The sequence below is a fragment of the Apodemus sylvaticus genome, chromosome 5 (genome assembly GCF_947179515.1).
Source record: "Apodemus sylvaticus chromosome 5, mApoSyl1.1, whole genome shotgun sequence".
In the NCBI taxonomy this organism is placed as follows: Eukaryota; Metazoa; Chordata; class Mammalia; order Rodentia; family Muridae; genus Apodemus; species Apodemus sylvaticus.
Genome location: NC_067476.1, coordinates 110,786,551 through 110,803,425, shown reverse-complemented (window position 1 = coordinate 110,803,425; position 16,875 = coordinate 110,786,551). Strand labels below are relative to the sequence as shown.

The 16,875-nt window shown below is 42.9% G+C and overlaps 1 protein-coding gene across 1 annotated transcript in view; it reads right to left on the bottom strand.

Moving 5' to 3' along the window:
- The window catches only part of Acoxl (acyl-CoA oxidase like), a 275,238-nt gene that overhangs the window by 149,191 nt on the left and 109,172 nt on the right, over positions 1-16,875 (bottom strand). Inside the window, exon 10 of the mRNA XM_052183555.1 lies at positions 5,091-5,207. Coding sequence (XP_052039515.1) covers positions 5,091-5,207 — 117 coding nt within the window. The remainder of the gene's footprint in view (positions 1-5,090; positions 5,208-16,875) is intronic.

The window sequence follows — 16,875 nt, the reverse complement described above, 5'->3', positions numbered from 1 at the left end:
TACATCTTAAAGGAGGCTCATGGATTCTTTTCTATCAGGTAAATATATAGCAAGGGAATGGTTGGCTAGTGTTAGGTGCAGAGGCAGGCAGATACCTGGGCTTACTGGTCAGATATCCTAGTTTGAATCCCTAATATCCATGTTAAAAAGTAAAACACAGCAAGGGAATGTGTGCCTGAAACCTCAGTGTTGGGGGCAGAAACAGCAGATCCCTAGAGCTTCCTGTCAGCCTGCCTAGGTCAAGCAGGGAGCACCCTGTTCAACGGGAGGCTGTGTTTCAAGAAAATGAAGTTGACAGAGATAGAAGTCACCCAATGTGCCCCTCTGACCTCTGCAGCTAGATGCACGCACACACGCATGCATACACACACACACACACACACAGAGAGAGAGAGAGAGAGAGAGAGAGAGAGAACAAACTTCAGCTCTGCTGAGTTATCTCAAGATGCTGAAAGAGTCAGTACACGAGAAATCTTAAGGTGGCGCCTGGCACACTATTAGCACTTGAACATGCATAGGCAGTTCTCTGAAGTGTATCCTCGCAGGTGCCGAGTGGGAAGATTTCTCTAGAGAATGACTAAATCCAGCTGAAAGACAGGTACACGAGGGTTTCTACATCCCTACCTCCACCACTGGTCTGGAACCCAGCCCAAAGTTCTTGAGATGCCCATTTGGTCAGGAGTAAATAAGAAGCAGACCCAGATATTCTTTTGAGCTAGTGCACTACAAATAGGATTTTCAAAAAGCTGCTAGTTACTTTCTAAGCTGGGAGATTTCTTTCTATAGCAAATCTCACTAGATGGTTCCAAAGGGAGGTATCCATCCCTAGCTTCCCTGGCCAGGAACTTCTGAACTTCACAACATGAAATCTCTGCTTTGCAGACTATCAGGATGGTTTAAATGCAAAACTCTTACCAGTGCCTTGGCCAAATGTGATGTCACTAAACAAAGTAACTTCATCCCCTAGGCTGAATTAACCTATGCAGATCCAGGCACTCTGAAGTGTGAGGACACCAAATCAATGGCCCACAACTTCTATGCTCACACAAGTCAGGTCCTCAACCAAGCTTAACCGTGTGATGATTCCAGGAGATGGTTGGAAGAGCTTTGTCTAAGAGGATGAAAGCAAGAGTGTGCATCGGGGATTGATGCAGTAGGCGCTGATGGGAGGGGCCTGGCAGGAGGTGTGTGAGCCCAGGGATGGATCTCAGAGTTCAGCAGTAGACCTAACAGGAGAGACACGGACAGGTGGACAGGGCCTGTGCCAGAGAAAAGGCTTTCCAAGGCCACACAAAGGAGCTTCAGCTTCTCTAGGACAGAAGTTACCTGAGATTCCCAGTGAGAATTCAGACATTGTTTCAGGCAAGAGGCTGCTGGTGGTGAATCTGGAGAGGTGCAGGGTGGAGGTGGATGGTAAGAGAGTAGAGCTAAGGAGAGTCATTCAGGATGACAGGGGAAGCAAACCCAACCGGCAGGGCATGGGAAATGGCAGGATAGGGGAATAGGAAGTTTGGAGACTATGTACTATAGTTTTTCTATTTTCAATCAATAAGATTGATTCCATAACTATGAATAATTCTGAAATAAATAAAGTACAATACTCAGATACAAAAAGAGGAAAGTTTGAGGAATCTTGAGGGTAATGACCACACCACCCAAATTTACCAAGCATCCAGTACGTTATCCTGAGTGCATCCAAATCCTCACCCATTTGATCTTCACCAGCAGCTCCTAAGTCTGGAGCCCTTTCACTCCTGACTATTACTATTTTGTATATGGAGACATTGAGATGGAATTAAGTTACATAACCCAAGAAAACTCCACCTCACCTGACTTCTACTGTCTGCCTTTCCACTGTGAAGTCACAAGACTCTGGAGGAGAGGCAGGGCCAGCTGACCCTGGCTGCAGAGCTGTTTCTCCTGCTAACTCCAGGCTCGGATACCTAAAAACCTGGCCCAGCCCTCTGTTTGAGCAAAACACAAAGCCCTGAGTATCTCACTAGTCAAGCCTCAACTTACCCAGGCTTGAAACCTGAAGCCAACAGACAAGCAGCACGCGTCCATGGAAGGTGGAAGACAAATCCCACAAATAACCTTTGTGGGGAAGGAAAATGAAAAGTGGGTGGGGGAGAGAGAGAAGCCAGCATCAATTTTGGCCATGCTGCCACGAACTGGTATGTGTTACTTACTTAGAAGCTGAAGGAAGGGAAGCCCCAAAGCTGACCTCTGACCTCTTCATATGGACGACATACGAGTGCTCACACTCACACAACAAACAAACAGTCAAGAATTTAGAAGCCCACGGAGCAACTGGATTGGCGATGTGTTGGACAGCACGATACCACACCTGACACATGATAATGGCTCTGTGATTGGATATTAATTTGTGTCAATCACCTGTTATTTCTCAACTTGAAACCTAAAGCTAGAATAGTGGCCTGTTTCAACTGGAGCGAACCAAACCAAGCTACGGGATAAGAAATCAGAATGGGTGTTGTCTCAGCTAGGGTGATGAAGCGGGGTTCAACTTCAAGGAACCTGGGTAGTCCTGGGTGATGAAAGTGGCTTATTCTTAAAGTGTTTGCTACACAACGGTTCATATTTGCCCAGACTCACTAAACTCTACACTATAATTTGTGTGTTTTGCTCTACCTAAATTTAGAAAAGTAGCTTAGTGGTACAGCACTAGCCCAGCATGCACAGCAGCCTATGGTTTAATCCTATGTGCTGGTTAGCTTGTATCAGCTTGACACAAAATAGAGTCAGCTGGGAAGAGACATTAACTTCATTGAATTGGCCTGTAAGCCAGTCTTTTGGCCATTTTCTTGATTGATGGTTGATGTAAGCCTAACCCACTGTGGGTGGCACCACTACTCAGCAAGTGATCCTGGGTTGTGTAAGAAAGCAAGCTGAGCAAGCCAGGGGGTGGAAGCAGTGTCCCTCCATACTTCTGCCTTAACTTACCTCAAAGATGGATTAGTATACAGACATGTGAGTCAAATAAACCTTTTCCTCCCAATCTGCTTTTGGTTACTGGTTTATCACGGCAACAGAGTAGCATGCTAGGACACCCCAGTGCTGGGGGAAAGTTCAGAAACTTTTAAGTAGCAGATGCTGGGTGTGAGTGATTTATGTTTTTCTCAGGTAATTTGGACTAAAACAGTGATATTTTTTCATTCTTGGTACTCCCTGAAATGCAATCCTGGACTTCTACTCCCGGCCTCGTATTGTAAGAAGACCCAGGCCCAAGGACTCTGGCACCCCAGAGGTCAGTAGCACATCAGCCACTGCAGGGTCTCTCATGGCTATCTTCTTCTAACACCTGCTCACTCATCAGTGTGTAAATTTTCCAACAAACATGAGCTGTAAGTTACCCAAACACTGACTTATGGTGACCCCACTGAGAAGCAGGATTTGCACATTAGAGAAAAAAAAGAACACAGGAGAAAGATCTAAAGTTTGATATTCTCTTCCCAGTCCATATCCTCTTGGGCTCTGTGATCTTAGGCAAACCTCAAAGTTTCTTGTCTTTAGGATGGAGGGATTACAGTGACACAAAACATACAGCCCTGGCCTGCCGCAGGGCTGGGAGCCGGAGCATCTGAAGTCATCATTAAAAGCCTGTGGCGAGGACTGCGAAGGCAGCTAGCAGTTCAGAGCACTTGCTACTCTTTCAGAGGACCCAGGTTTGTTTCCAGTAGCCATACAATGGTTCAGAATATCTGTAAGTCCATCTTCAGTGTATCAGATGTCCTCTTCAGCCCCCCTCAGTTACTAGGCACACATGTGGTACACATACATACACATGCCAGCAAATACACATAATACGAATGAATCTAAAGCAAAAATGCTCCAAAGCCCATGGTAAAGGTGAGCGTGCATGTGCACTTACAGAACCATAGCCATGACTTCATCCAGAGCCCTGCTCTCCCCCAAAAGGAGCAGGGGACACGCCTTGCTCTTTTTCAGAGTTTTCAGAGCTTTATTGTCCTTTTAGAAACTTTACCAGAAGGTGAAGGTATTTTCACTGTTCAAATCTGTTCCTTTTTTCTGTTTTATTTATGTTTTCTTTGTTTGTTTTATTTTATATGTCCTACTGTTTTGCCTACATTCATACCTGTGCACCATGAGATTGCCTTGTGGCCACAGAGGTCAAGAAGACAGTATTAGATCCCCTGAAAATGGGATGTTATAGACTATGAGACTTTTGAGGTTGAACTAAATGTATTTTTGCATTATGCTATGGCTAGGTATGGCTCACATAGACTCATGTATTTGAAAGAGCCTATGGGGGCCATGGAGTAGAATGTGGTGATTTGAATTTGCTTGGCCCAGTAAGAGTCACTATTAGGAGGTGTGGCCTTGTTAGAGTAGGTGTGGCCTTTTTGGAGTAGGTGTGGCCTTGTTGGAGTGGGTGTGGTCTTGTTGGAGTAGGTGTGGTCTTGTTGGAGTAGGTGTGGCCTTGTTGGAGTGGGTGTGGCCTTGTTGGAGTGGGTGTGGCCTTGTTGGAGTAGGTGTGGCCTTGTTGGAGGAAGTCTATCACTGTGGGGGTGGGCTTTGAGACCCTCCTCTTAGCCATGTGGGAAACAGTCTTCTCCTGTCTACCTTGGATGAAGATGTAGAACTCTCAGCTCCTCCAGCCCCATGTGTGCCTGGATGCTGCCATGCTCCCACTTTGATGATAATGGACTGAACCTCTGAACCTATAAGCCAGCCCCAATTACATGTTTTCCTTTATAAGGGTTGCCTTGGTCTGGGTGCCTGTTCACAGCAGTAAAACCCTAACTAAGAGTATACTTAGCTCACAGTGGCTGTGAGCCACCATGTGAGTGGTGGGAATCAAACCTAGATCCTCTGGAAGATCATCCAGAGTCTTAACTGCTGAGCCATTAGTATAGCTCCTATCTGTTAGTTGTAATATCTATAAATTACTGGTGGATTCCACTCATCTGGACACTCAGTTAAGTTTTGGGTTTTTCCTTGAACCTGGGATTAGATTCCCCCACCCCACCAAGGCCCTTTCCTTCTCACAGTTAGAAAATGAGTCTTGTGTCCTTCCTGGGAGAGAGGCACCCCCAGAGCCATCTCACCTGCTGGTGAAGGTCAGAGCCAGGGCTGTGGCCAGGTGAGGCATCAGCCTGAGTGCCTGCATTTGGTGCTCAATGATCTTCACCTCTTCTTGGCCCTTGGGCCCAAACTGCCTTCGGCTAGAGAGAATCACAAACAAAAAACAAAACTTTTACCAAAATGCGGTAGGTGACTTCATTTCCATGGCTATAAGAGGCAGCCAGCCTTTGGTATTTCAAATGCTGCAGAAATACCAAAATATAGAAATATAGAATTCTATAGAATGCTATAGAAACCCAAGTCTCCTAAAATGTGTTTAAGACAGTCCACCTTTCTGAGGAAAGCACAACAGAAAGATTTTAGCTCTCCTAGAAATTAACCTTCTCACCATGGAATATGCGTAAGGCACCGTATCTACCTAATGCATGGAGTAATTTGTACTCCTTAACATTTACATGACATCTTATAGCTGCAAGTGCCCCACAATCATTAATTATTCAGCTTTACTGGGTTTGTGACATAATTAATAGGACAGGAGCTGTAGCCTAGAACATATTTCAAAAGGACATTTGCAATAAGGAGGGTGGTGGTGGCCTCCACGCTCCTGTCAGTTTGCAGGTGGGTCATTACTCCCAAGGCTCCTGAGCTCCCTGCAGTTCTGCATAAACAGTGTTCTACACATCCTGAAGATCCTGTGTCTTGTACCTGCAGCTGCAGGGCACTTAGAGGCAGATATATCTCACATCTTTTCTCCGAGCAATCTAGAAGACAGGTGGGACTGTCCCTGCAGCAATGCCCATGGGCAAAGTTTGCCCAGATTGTGGCCTAAAGCCACAGATTGCAAGCAACCCAGAGCTGACACAGAGCTTGCCCTCAATAGTCTGTGACTCTGGAATTGGTGACATTCTGTCTTTAAACAGTCATAGGCTTAGTTTTGATTTTTTAAAAGCAACATTTTACATAGACATTGTCATGTTGTGCATACATGCTCTCTCTCTCTCTCTCTCTCTCTCTCACACACACACACACACACACACACACACACTGTTTATTATCAAACACACAAAGTGCCGGGCAGCAGTGGTGGCGCATGCCTGTAATCCCAGCACTCTGGGAGGCAGAAGCAGGCGGATTTCTGAGTTCGAGGCCAGCCTGGTCTACAGAGTGAGTTCCAGGACAGCCAGCGCTATACAGAGAAACCCTGTCTTGAAAAAAACAAATCCAAAAAAACAAACAACAACAACAAAAAATCCCACCCCCCCCAAAAAAAAACAAACAAAAAGCACACAAAGCAAACTTGTGTTGTAGACACTATTGAGCTAAGGATACTCTTTAGAGTTTTACTGCTGTGACCAGGCACTGAGACCAAGACAACTCTTATAAATGAAAACATGTAATTGGGGCTGCCTTACAGGTTCAGAGGTTCAGTCCATTATCACCAAAGTGGGAGCATGGCAGCATTCAGGCACACATGGGGCTGGAGGAGGTAAGAGTTCTACATCTTCATCCAAGGCAGATAGGAGAAGACTGTTTCCCACAAGGCTAGGAGAAGGGTCTCAAAGCCCATCCCCACAGTGACAGATTTCCTCCAACAAGGCCACATCTACTCCAAAAAGGTCACACCTTTTGACAGGGCCACTCCCTGGGCCAAGCATATTCAAACCACCACATTCCACTCCCTGGCCCCCATAGACTTGTTCAAACACGAGTCTATGGGGACCAAACCTAGCCATAGCATAATGCAAAATACCTTTAGTCCAACCTCAAAAGTCCCATAGTATACAACAGTCTCAATAATATTAAAAGTCCAAAGTTCAAAGTCCCTTCTGAGATTCATCCAATCACTAAACTCTAATCCCCTATTAAAATCAAAATCAAAAAGCAGATCACATATTCCCAATATCACAGGATAAACATCACAGTAAGGAAATATTGAACCAAAGCAAGATGAAAAAGCAGCTGGGAAAACTCCAAACTCTGCATCTTCATGTCTAATGTCCAACTCCTTTCATCTTTGTTGACTGCAACAAACTTCTTTCCCTTGGGCTGGTTCCACTCCCTGTTAGCAGCTTTCCTTAGCAGGTATCCTACAGCTCTGGCATCTCTAACATCTTGGATTTTCCAAGGCTACTTCAACTTCACAACCTCTTGTTCCAGTGTCTGAGATCTGCACACAATCTTCTGGGTTCTCCAAAGGGCTTGAGTCACTTCTCCAGCTCTGCCCTCTGTAGCACTCTAGGCTCTGATTGACTCTACTTCACTGCTGCTGCTGTTCTTGGTGGTCATCCCATAGTACTGGCATCTCCAATATGCTAAGGTCTTTTGCTGCAACTAGGCTTCACCAATAGCCTCTCATAGGCCCCCTTCATGGTGCCAAGCCTCAACTTCTTTGCATGGCCCCTTCAATCCTGGGCCATCAACTGCAACTGAGGCTGCACCTTCACCAATGGCCTTCCCTGGCCTCTCACAGTGCCAAGCCCTAGCTGCTCTCCATGACCCCTCTATGCCTTGAAAATCAGTACCACCTAGGTGACTTTTACACATTACCAAGTCCAGTTGCAGCATGAGGTACAACCTTGACTATCTCCAGAGCACAGTTGCACAGTTTCTTTGTGCTCTTAGAAAACACTTCCCAGAAGATTTCACCTCAGTGATGCTAGTCCCTTCTTCTTCTTCTTCTTCTTCTTCTTCTTCTTCTTCTTCTTCTTCTTCTTCTTCTTCTTCTTCTTCTTCTTCTTCCTTCTTCTTCTTCTTCTTCTTCTTCTTCTTCTTCTTCTTCTTCTTCTTCTTCTTCTTCTTCTTCTTCTTCTTCTTCTTCTTCTTCTTCTTCTTCTTCTTCTTGTATTCTTCTTCTTCTTCCTCTTCCTCCTCCTCCTCCTCCTTCTCCTTCTCCTCCTCCTCCTCCTCCTTCTCCTTCTCCTCCTCCTCCTTCTCCTTCTTCTTCTCTTTGGCTTTTTTTGAGACAGGGTTTCTCTGTGTAGCCCTAGTTGTCCTGGAACTCACTTTGTAGACCAGGCTGGCCTCGAACAGAAATCCGCCTGCCTCTGCCTCCCAAGTGCTGGGATTAAAAGTGTGTGCCACCACTGACCCAGCTACTAGTCTCTTCTTAGTCACCACTAATTTCTTAACTCCAGCTAACCAGCATCAGTTGTCCCAGTAGACCCTTTTATTCTGGACTCTAAAGCCAGAGTCGCATGGCCAAAGCTGCTGAGTTCTGCTGCCTGCTGGGGCCATGGCCTTATTCTATTATGTTATCACCAGCTTTCAGTTTCCCAAACTGCCCAAACCTGGTTGTCCTGAAACTTGTTCTGTAGAGTGACTTTTAACTCAGAGATCTGCATGCGTCTGCCTCTGAAATGCCAGGATTAAATAGGTACACCAACACAGCTGGATTTAAGCTTTTTTTTTTCCCTGGAATTTGCTCTGTACCAGGCTGGCCTTGTACTCAGAGATTTGCTTGTCTCTATTTCCTGGGATTAAAGTCTTGTACTACCTTACCTGGTCCTAAATTTAACTGGGTGGGATGTTGCCCCAAGGTTGCCACTCCCTTAAATCTGTTTATCTCCCTAAACACAGGATTCAGCTCCCTTGCACTTCTTGGTGCCCTTTTAATTTTTGAACCAAACATTTTAATTTTTTTCTTTTTAAGTTTGTATGCTTGATCAAAGTGATCTTCATAAGACTAAACCAGAGAACAAAGTCTCTGTTGGGCTTTTTTGAGATTTCTTTTGTCAATCCAATTGTATCAATCTCTTTGCCTTAGCCTTAGGTAGACTCTTCAGTCAGACAAGGGCAAAATGTAGCCACGTTCTTCACCAAAATACCACAAAAACAGTCTCTAGGACACATACTAAAATTCTTCTCCACTGAAACCTCTTCCACCAGGTCTGCACAGTTCAAATCACTCTCAGCAACAAAGTCTTCCATATTCCTACTGGAATGGCCCACTAAGCCCCACTTAAAGCATTCCACTGCTTTTCAAATCCAAAGTCTCCAAATCCACATTCTTCCAAACAAAAGTATAGTCAGGCCTTTCATAGCACCAACTTCTGTAGCCTTAGTTAAGGTTTTACTGTTGTGAACAGAAACCATGCCCAAGGCAACTCTTAGAAACGACAGCATTTAATTGAGGCTGGTTTACAGGTTCAGAGATTCAGGCCATTATCATCAAGGTGGGAGCATAGCAGCACCCAGGCAGACATGGGGCTGGAGGAGCTGAGAGTTCTTTTTTTTTTTTTTCTTTTTTTTTAATTGATATATTTTTTATTTACATTTCAAATGATTTCCCCTTTTCTGGGTCCCCACTCCCCGCAAGTCCCATAAGCCCTCTTCCCTCCCCCTGTTCCTCCATCTACCCCTTCCCGCTTCCCTGTTCTGGAATTCCCCTATACTCTTGCACTGAGTCTTTCCAGAACCAGGGGCCACTCCTCCATCCTTTTTTGACATCATTTAATATGTGGATTATGCCTTGGGTATTCAAAGTTTCTAGGCTAATATCCACTTATCAGTGAGTGCAAACCATGATTGATCTTTTGAGACTGGGTTACCTCACTTAGTAGGATGTTCTCCAGCTCCATCCATTTCTCTAAGAATTTCATGAATTCATTGTTTCTAATGACTGAATAGTACTCCATTGTGTAAATATACCACATTTTTGGTATCCATTCCTCCATTGAAGGACACCTGGGTTCTTTCCAGCTTCTGGCTACTACAAATAGGGCTATGTTCATAGGGCTGCTATGAACATAGTGGAGCATGTGTCCTTATTGCATGCTAAAGAATCCTCTGGGTATATGCCCAGGAGTGGTATAACAGGGTCCTCAGGAAGTGTCATGCCCAGTTTTCTGAGGAACCGCCAGACTGATTTCCAAAGTGGTTGCACCATCTTGCAACCCCACCAGCAGTGGAGGAGTGTTCCTCTTTCTCCACATCCTCGCCAACACCTGCTGTCTCCTGAGTTTTTGACCTTAGCCATTCTGACTGGTGTGAGGTGAAATCTCAGGGTTGTTTTGATTTGCATTTCCCTAATGATTAATGATGTTGAACATTTCTTAAGGTGTTTCTCAGCCCTCTGAAGTTCTTCATGTGAAAATACTTTGTTTAGCTACATACCCCACTTTTTAATGGGGTTATTTGGTTCTCTGGGTTCTACCTTCGTGAGTTCTTTGTATATATTAGATATTAGCCCTCTGTCAGATTTAGGGTTGATGAAGATCCTTTCCCAATCTCTTGGTTGACGTTTTGTCCTTTTGACAGTGTCCTTTGCCTTACAGAAACTTTGTAGTTTTATGAGGTCCCATTTGTCAATTCTTGATCTTAGAGCGTAAGCTATTGGTGTTCTATTCAGGAAATTTTCCCCTGTGCCCATGTCCTCAAGGGTCTTCCACAGTTTCTTTTCTATTAGTTTCAGTGTGTCAGGTTTTATGTGGAGGTCCTTGATCCATTTGGAGTTGAGCTTAGTACAAGGAGATAAGAATGGATGGATGCACATTCTTCTGCATGCTGACCTCCAATTGAACCAGCACCATTTGTTGAAAAGACTGTCTTTTTTCCACTGGATGCTTTCAGCTCCTTTGTCGAAGATCAAGTGACCATAGGTGTATTGGTTCATTTCTGGGTCTTCAATCCTATTCCATTGATCTGCTTGCCTGACATTGTACCAATACCATGCAGTTTTTATCACTATTGCTCTGTAGTAAAGTTTAAAGTCTGGGATACTGAATCCCCCTGAAGTTCTTTTACTGTTGAGAATAGTTTTAGCTATCCTGGGTTTTTTGTTATTCCAGATGAATTTGAGAATTGCTCTTTCTAGCTCTATGAAGAACTGGGTTGGGATTTTGATGGGGATTGCATTGAATCTGTAGATTACCTTTGGCAATATGGCCATTTTAACTATATTAATCCTGCCAATCCATGAGCATGGAAGATTTTTCCATTTTCTGAGATCTTCTTCGATTTCCTTCTTCAGAGATCTGAAGTTCTTTCACTTGCTTGGTTAGAGTCACCCCAAGATACTTTATGCTGTTTGTAGCTATTGTGAAGGGAGTCATTTCCCCAATTTCTTTCTCAGTCTGCTTGTCCTTTGAATATATAAAGGCTACTGATTTGCTTGCATTGATTTTGTAGCCAGCCACTTTGCTGAAGTTGTTTAGCAGCTGTAGGAGTTCTCTAGTAGAGTTTTTAGGGTCACTTAAGTATACTATCATATCATCTGCAAATAGTGATAGTTTGACTTCTTCCTTTCCAATTTGTATCCCTTTGACTTCCTTATGTTGTCTAATTGCTCTAACTAGGACTTCAAGAACTATATTGAAAAGATATGGAGAGAGGGGGCAGCCTTGTCTAGTCCCTGATTTTAGTGGGATTGCTTCAAGTTTCTCTCCATTTAGTTTGATGTTGGCTACCGGTTTGCTGTATATTGCTTTTACTATGTTTAGATATGGGCCTTGAATTCCTGTCCTTTCCAAGACTTTTAGCATGAAAGGATGATGAACTTTGTCAAATGCTTTTTCAGCATCTAATGAAATGATCATGTGGGGTTTTTTTTTGAGTTTGTTTATGTAGTGGATAGCATTTATGGATTTCCTTATATTGAACCATCCCTGGGATGAAGCCTACTTGATCATGGTGGATGATCGTTTTGATGTGTTCTTGGATTCGGTGCGCAAGAATTTTATTTAGTATTTTTGCATCGATATTCATAAGGGAAATTGGCCTGAAATTTTCTTTCTTAGTTGGATCTTTGTGTGGTTTTGGTATCAGAGTAATAGTGGCTTCGAAGAAGGACTTGGGTAGTGTTCCTTCTGTTTCTATTTGGTGGAAAAGGTTGAAGAGTATTGGTGTTAAGTCTTCTTTGAAGGTCTGATAGAATTCTGCACTGAAACCATCTGGTCCTGTGCTTTTTTTTTTTTTTTTTTTTTTTTTTTTTTTTTTTTTTTTTTTTTTTTTGGTCAGAAGCCTATCTATGACCCCTCCTATTTCTTTAGGGGTTATGGGTCTGTTTAGATGGTCTATTTGATCCTGGTTTAATTTTGGTAATTGGTATCTGTCTAAGAAAATGTCCATTTCCTCCAGATTCTCCAGTTGTGTTGAGTACAGGTTTTTGTAGTAGGATCTGATGATGTTTTGAATTTCCTCGGTTTCTGTTGTAATATCTCCGTTTTCATTTCTACTTTTGTTAATTTGGATACTTTCTCTGTGCCCTTTGTTTAGTCTGGCTAAGGGTTTATCTATCTTGTTGATTTTTTTCAAAGAACCAGCTTTTGGTTTTGTTGATTCTTTGTATGGTTCTCTTGGTTTCTACTTGATTGATTTCAGCCCTGAGTTTGATGATTTCCTGTCTTCTTCTCCTCCTGGGTGAATTAGCTTCTTTTTGTTCCAGGGCTTTCAGTTGTTCCATTAATCTTCTAGTGTATGCTCTCTCAAATTTCTTTTTGGAGGCACTCAAAGCTATGAGTTTTCCTCTTAGCACTGCTTTCATTGTGTCCCATAGATTTGTGTATGCTGTGCCTTCATTTTCATTAAATTCTAAGAAATCTTTGATTTCTTTCTTTATTTCTTCCTTGACCAAGGTATCATTGAGTAGAGTATTGTTCAGTTTCCATGTGTATGTGGACTTTCTGTTGTTTTTATTGTTATTAAAGACCACTTTTACTCCATAGTGCTCTGATAGGAGGCATGGGGTTATTTCAATCTTCTTATATTTGTTGATGTCTGTCTTGTGACCAACTACATGATCTGTTTTGGAGAAGGTACCATGAGGTGCTGAGAAAAAGGTATATTCGTCTGCTTTGGGATGAAAAGTTCTATATATATCTGTTAAATCCAATTCGTCCAAAGCTTCAATTAGTTTCATTGTCTCCCTGTTTAGTTTCTGTTTTCCTGATCGGTCCATTCATGAGAGTGGAGTGTTGAAGTCACCCACAATTATTGTGTTAGGTGCAATGTGTGCTTTGAGCTTTAGTAAAGTTTCTTTTATGAATGAGGGCGCCCTTGTATTTGAGGCATAGATGTTCAGGATTGAGAGTTCTTCTTATTGGATTTTTCCTTTGACCAGCAAGAAGTGACCTTCCATGTCTCTTTTGATGACATTAGGTTGAAAGTCAATTTTATCTGATATTAGAATGGCAACTCTGGCTTGTTTCCTGGGACCATTTGCTTGTAGAATTGTCTTCCAGTCTTTTACTCTAAGGTAGTTTTTGTCTTTGACACTGAGGTTGTGTTTCCTGTATGCAGCAAAATGTAGGGTCCTGCTTACGTAACCAGTCTGTTAGTCTATGTCTTTTTATTGGGGAATTGAGTCCATTGATGTTAAGAGATATTAAGGAGTAGTAGTTATTGCTTCCTATCATTTTTTATTTTAATTTTATGCATGTGTAGTTATCTTCTTTGGGTTTGATGAAAGAAGCTCAATATCCTGCCTTTTCCAGGGTATAGTTTCCTTCATTGTAATGGTGTTTTCCCCTATTATCCTTTGTAGGGCTTGGTTTGTGGAAAGATATTGTGTAAATTTGGTTTTGTCATGGAATAACTTGGTTTCTCCATCTAGAGTAATTGAGAGTTTCGCTGGGTATAGTAGTCTCGGCTGGCATTTGTGTTCTCTTAGAGTCTGCATGAGATCTGCCCAGGATCTTCTAGCTTTCATGGTCTCTGGTGAGAAATCTGGTGTAATTCTGATAGGTCTTCCTTTATATGTTACTTGCCCTTTTTCTCTTACTGCCCTAAGTATTCTTTCTTTGTTTAGTACATTTGGGGTTTTGATTATTATGTGACGGGAGGTATTTCTGTTCTGGTCCAGTCTGTTTGGAGTTCTGTAGGCTTCTTGTATAGCCATGGGCATCTCTCTCTTTAGGTTAGGGAAGTTTTCTTCCATAATTTTGTTGAAGATATTTGCTGGCCCTTTCAGCTGTAAATCTTCACTCTCATCAATGCCTATAATCTTTAGATTTGGCTTTCTCATTGTGTCCTGGATTTTCTGGATGTTTTGGGTTACAAGCTTTTTGCATTTTTCATTTTCTTTAACTGTTGAGTCCATGGTTTCTATGGTATCTTTGGCATCTGAGATTCTTTCTTCTATCTCTTGTATTCTGTTGTTGATATTTGTGTCTATGGTCCCTGATTTCTTCCCAAGGTTTTCCTATCTCCAAAGTTGTCTCCCTTTGTGTTTTCTTAGTTGTTTCTACTTCTGTTTTTAGATCCTGGAAGTTTTTGCTCAGTTCTGTCATTTGCTTGTTTGTGTTTTCCTCTAATTCTTTAAGAGATTTTTGTGTTTCCTCTTTCATGACTTCTGCCTGTTGATCAAAGTTCTCCTGTATTTCTTTAAGTGATTTTTGCGTTTCCTCCTTATTGGATTTTGTATTCTCCTGAATTTCTTTCAATGATTTTTGTGTTTCCCTTGTAAGGGCTTCTAATTTTTGATCCATTTTCTCCTGAATTTCTTTAAGTATGTCCTTCATGTGTTCCTGTACCAGCATCATGACCAGTGATTTTAAATCCAAATCTTGTTTTTCTGGTGTGTTGGGGTATCCAGGACTTGCTATTGTTGGAGAATTGGGTTCAGATGCTGCCATAATGCCTTGGTTTCTGTTAGTAACATTCCTACATTTGCCTTTAGCCATCTAGTTCTCCCAGGCGTTAGATGGTCTTATTGTCACTGGCTGGTGCTTCAACCTACTCTGGATCTTTAAGGTTATTTCTGCAACACTGGATGACTGGGTTTCCTCTGGCACAGATTACTGATATGCTGGCTTCCTCTTTTGTGCCTTTGGAGCCCTTTTCAGTCTTGCCTCAAGCAATGTTATACTTAGGTTGTCAAGGTCAACCAGGTGTTCTCTGTCTACTCTATTATGGAGCAAAGATGGTGTGGTGGGGGTCACTCCCTCTGTTGATTCTCACCTAGGACACAGGTCCTGCGACGACTGGCTTGCAAATGAACCGCCTATGTGCTCAGTTCCTGAGTGCAGGCAGACCCCTGGTGGTTTGCACCACCAGAGATCTAAAGCGCAGGGTGATACAGTACCTAGTGACCCTTTCTGTCCCGGCAGGCAGCAAATATGGCCGCGGGGCTTCTCTCCTTCTGCAGCTCTCTGGGCGAGACACAGGCCCCACTCCCAGGGGCTGGCAGACAAACCGCCTATGTGCTCAGTTCCTTGGCGCAGGCAGACCCCTGGAGGTTTGTACCACCAGAGATCAGAGCTGACATTTCTATATCTTGATCCAAGGCAGATAGAAGACTGTCTTCCATGTGGCTAGGAAGAGGGTCTCAAAGCCCCACCCTGTAGTGATACACTTCCTCCTATAAGGCCACACCTACTCCAACAAGGCCACACCTACTCCAACAAGGCCACACCTCCTGCTATTAGTGCTACTCCCTAGGCCAAGCATATTCAAACCAAGAGCCAATTTTTCTTAGTTTTCATGTTTGACACAGACTTTCTTCAACATAATCTTCTACTTCAGTATATTTTCATTTGTAATAAAAAGAAAGGTACCCTGATCATTTTAGTGCATAAGGCATCTAGAAGTCACAATCTGTGTCACACAGGTAGGAGGGGATGAGGCAAACAAAACCAGGCATAAACAGGAGAAGCTGCTACAGCAAAGAGAGCAGACTTCCCTAGGCACAGTTTGACCACTCCACATGGTTGTTGCTGGAACACTGTCATCCCGGCCCTTAGCCCATGCCCTTTCTCCCATATCATCTTTTACCAACCACAGCAGGGCATGGTTTCAAATAAGAGGTTTAACAGTGTGCAAGGCAACCTCTCAGCTTCTGCTGGGTCATAATGAGACCAAAAACAGAAAGAAAAAAAATCAAATTTCCAATAATGCTGTCATCATAATGTTAGGTTATCACTATGGACAAAATTGCGTTCCCACAAATTTGTACATTGAAGCCCTAATTCTCCAGTCACTATTCAGAGATAGGGCTTTTAGGAAGTAATTAAGGCTAAATGAAGTCATAAGGGTGGGGTGCTAATCTGATTTACCCACTAAACCCTCCTTCAGCTCCATGTGTTGGAGGAAGGTCAGGTGAGGACACTCAGGAAGACAAGTCAGGGAGACAAACCACACATACACCAAATCTGGTTCTTGGAACGTGGCCTTCCAGCCTCCAGAACCACAAGACATAAGTGTCTGTTGTTTACATTACCCATCCAATTGTGCTTTGTCACAGCAGCATAAATGGTCTCATGTAGTTACCTAAAATGTTCTATTTGTCCCCACTCACTTGAGTTTTAATTTTATTTTTTATAATTATGCTATTGTTCTATTTATAATTATCAAAGCCAAAATTTTATCACCACTTGCATGGCAATATACAGGCCACTTATCTGGGAGACAGCTGTGTCTGACCTGTGGCATCAACACAGTAGGTTCTGAGAATCTACCATGTTCAAGATCAAGTCCCAGACATGGAGTTCATAGTCCAGATCACAGAGGAGACTCAGGCAGGGAAGCATAGCCTTTTATCCTTGTCAATCACCAGGATTTCATCAAGGATTTCCAAAATATCATTATAGAGAATTTTACTCACGCAGAGAGAGAGCAAAGAAAACCATCAGTAATAATACATTTTCTATCTTGATTAACAATGATAATGATAGCCACACAATTTTAAGTAGCATTCTATTGAATTTTCTGTGTCTTCATGCAAGTGTTTTGACACAGCACAATATTGAAGGAATATTTGCAGCAGATATTGAATGAATAGGGTTTTCAAATTAAGCCATGCAGGCAGCATGGCAGAGTGGTCTGATCAAGACCTCGGGAACATTTTTGGATGCTAGATCAGGGTGGTGGCTAACA